We start from the raw sequence: 2,145 nt of genomic DNA, 5'->3' as shown, positions 1-2,145 counted from the left end.
GCATTAACCTCAAAGTATGAAGTGTTACTTTTGGGGGGCAAAGAAATAGTCTGCCCTTTTAATCAACTGACCAATCTACAAACAAGCTAAGGTTAACTCCTCAGCTAATGAACAGGCAGGATAAAAAAAAAAAAAAAAAGCTGGTTGACAAAACAAGAAGAGATAAATGAGCACAGGCTCAGCAAGCCTGCCTGAAGGGTTCCGAAGTGTCAATCATATGCCCGGTCATCACTTGGAGAATGAATGTCTGCCCACGTTATCATCTAAAATATATTTACAGAGGTCAGAAGAGCTACGTCCTCTTCTATGCAGAGAGGTGATGATATCCAGGGAGTATGTCACAAGCCTAAGTTTAGTTAGTGGATTTAAGCTGGTTTGCAGTTTTCCCCACTAAGTGTGATCTTCTGACCCCTCAGTTTTACAACCTTCTACTCTCTGCGCTGCACACCAACTCTCCACTTCTGAGTTAATCATTTCTGTGCCATTATCTGCCAAGAGTTCTTATCTCCTTTGCTGTCACTTTATAACAGGGTCCTCTTATCAACCTGCCTGGAGTCACATGATTCGTCCAAGCCTATCAAAAGTTTCCATGCCTCTGATTAGAAACCATCACGAAACTGGATACAAGGTTTACAGCAGATCACTAATGCTGGAAAAGTACAGAGTCCAGGGAAAGACGAGCTTGTAACTTTCTGGATTCTTGGAGGTTTTTTTTTTTTTTCCTCTCTTTTTCTTAACTTTCACTCAGGGTTGTTGTAGTCTGATGTGTCCTGCCCAAGGCTTCAAAACTTGACAAGCTGCACTTCCTTCTTACACTCAATGATATCTGCTTTAAACCAAAGGACTGCCTATAGTTTCATTAAGAATGTCTTCTAATTCGGATACTGGGGATTTACAAGAATCTCTAAAGCACGGACTTACACCTATTGGTAAGTAGGAGTTGCTCTATTTATTATCTATTTATTATCCTGCTATGACACTAATACATGTAATTCAATGCCATTGATGTATTTACTATTATCAGTCACTGCTTTTCCAGTTGTGTTTATTAAAAGCACGTAAGTCCACGCATATATCACACATTTATCTTTCTTGAAGTTAAAGAGGCAAATGAATATTTCAAATATTCTTATAGCCTTTGTTTTTGGATGTCATTCTACCAGCCTAAAATAGCCAGAAAACAAAAAGTACAATATATTCATTTCATCCCTAATATTTTCTGATACTTTTAAATGAGAAATAATAAACTAAAAGTTGAACCAGTTGAAACAAGTTAGCCATATGGAGTCATCCCTGATCCAACCTTAGCAAAGGCTTTCAACTGTCTGTGGAGTTCGAAGCCACACCACCGTGCATCTCATTCATTGTAGGCACTACAGAAAATTTTGCTTTTCGTTCCAAAAGACAAAATCAAAACCCAAAATCATACCGTCACTAGTTAAGAAGTTAAGGGTTACAGGTTTTCAAAATAATGAGTCTATCTTCTTTTTATAAACAGAATAAGTACACAAAGCTAATTTTCATTTTTAAAAAGTACAAGCAATGCCAAGTCACAAACGTTAATGTTACAGCAAGAACACTTTGAATTAACCCTAAAGGGTGAAAAAGAAAAGACTCCCAGACATCTGTCATTACTGCTCTGTGGGAAATCTTGCCTTTATTCCTCCGCACTCGTTTTTGAAGGCCCTAAGCCCTTTCTGCAGCACATTTCTTAGGCTTTGGAATGAATTGGAATGTCCCTGTAATTTGCAAAGGCCTGAGTTCCAGCTCTGCTGAGAAGGAAAACCAAGGTCTGGGTTTTTCCTCGTTCTCCCTTCATAACCAGCTGACTCCACTGAACGCAGTGATTGCTTTTTTATGGGTCAACTACACCCTAAAGCATATCAATTGAGGAAATGGCAAAAAAAAAAAAAAAAGTTCTGTACTTACAAAAAGGAAAACGCTGGGAAGGCAGGCAGAGTGCAACAGAATTCAATTGCTCTGCAGATAAAAAGAAAATACGGGTACAGAAATGAGCTGGAAGAGAACACAGGGGCGATTTCACATCTTTGCCCAGGGAGCAGCAGCCGGGCTCCTGGGCAAAGGGTCCCTGAAGGTGGAGGCCGCTGGGGCGAGGGCGCGCCCGAGCCGGGGGCGCGGGGACGC

At 40.4% G+C, this 2,145-nt stretch overlaps 1 protein-coding gene across 1 annotated transcript in view; it reads left to right on the top strand.

The window, feature by feature from the left end:
• The first annotated feature begins 618 nt into the window (after positions 1–618).
• NR5A2 (nuclear receptor subfamily 5, group A, member 2) overlaps positions 619–2,145 on the top strand; it is a 128,727-nt gene continuing 127,200 nt past the window's right edge. Inside the window, exon 1 of the mRNA XM_010831079.1 lies at positions 619–929. Within this exon, the coding sequence (XP_010829381.1) occupies positions 866–929 (64 nt within the window). The 5' untranslated portion in view covers positions 619–865. The remainder of the gene's footprint in view (positions 930–2,145) is intronic.

Source organism: Bison bison, unplaced genomic scaffold, assembly GCF_000754665.1.
Source record: "Bison bison bison isolate TAMUID 2011002044 unplaced genomic scaffold, Bison_UMD1.0 scf7180017864524, whole genome shotgun sequence".
Lineage (NCBI taxonomy): Eukaryota > Metazoa > Chordata > Mammalia > Artiodactyla > Bovidae > Bison > Bison bison.
The sequence above is the reverse complement of the archived record's forward strand: the minus strand, read 5'-3'. Positions and strand labels throughout refer to the sequence as shown.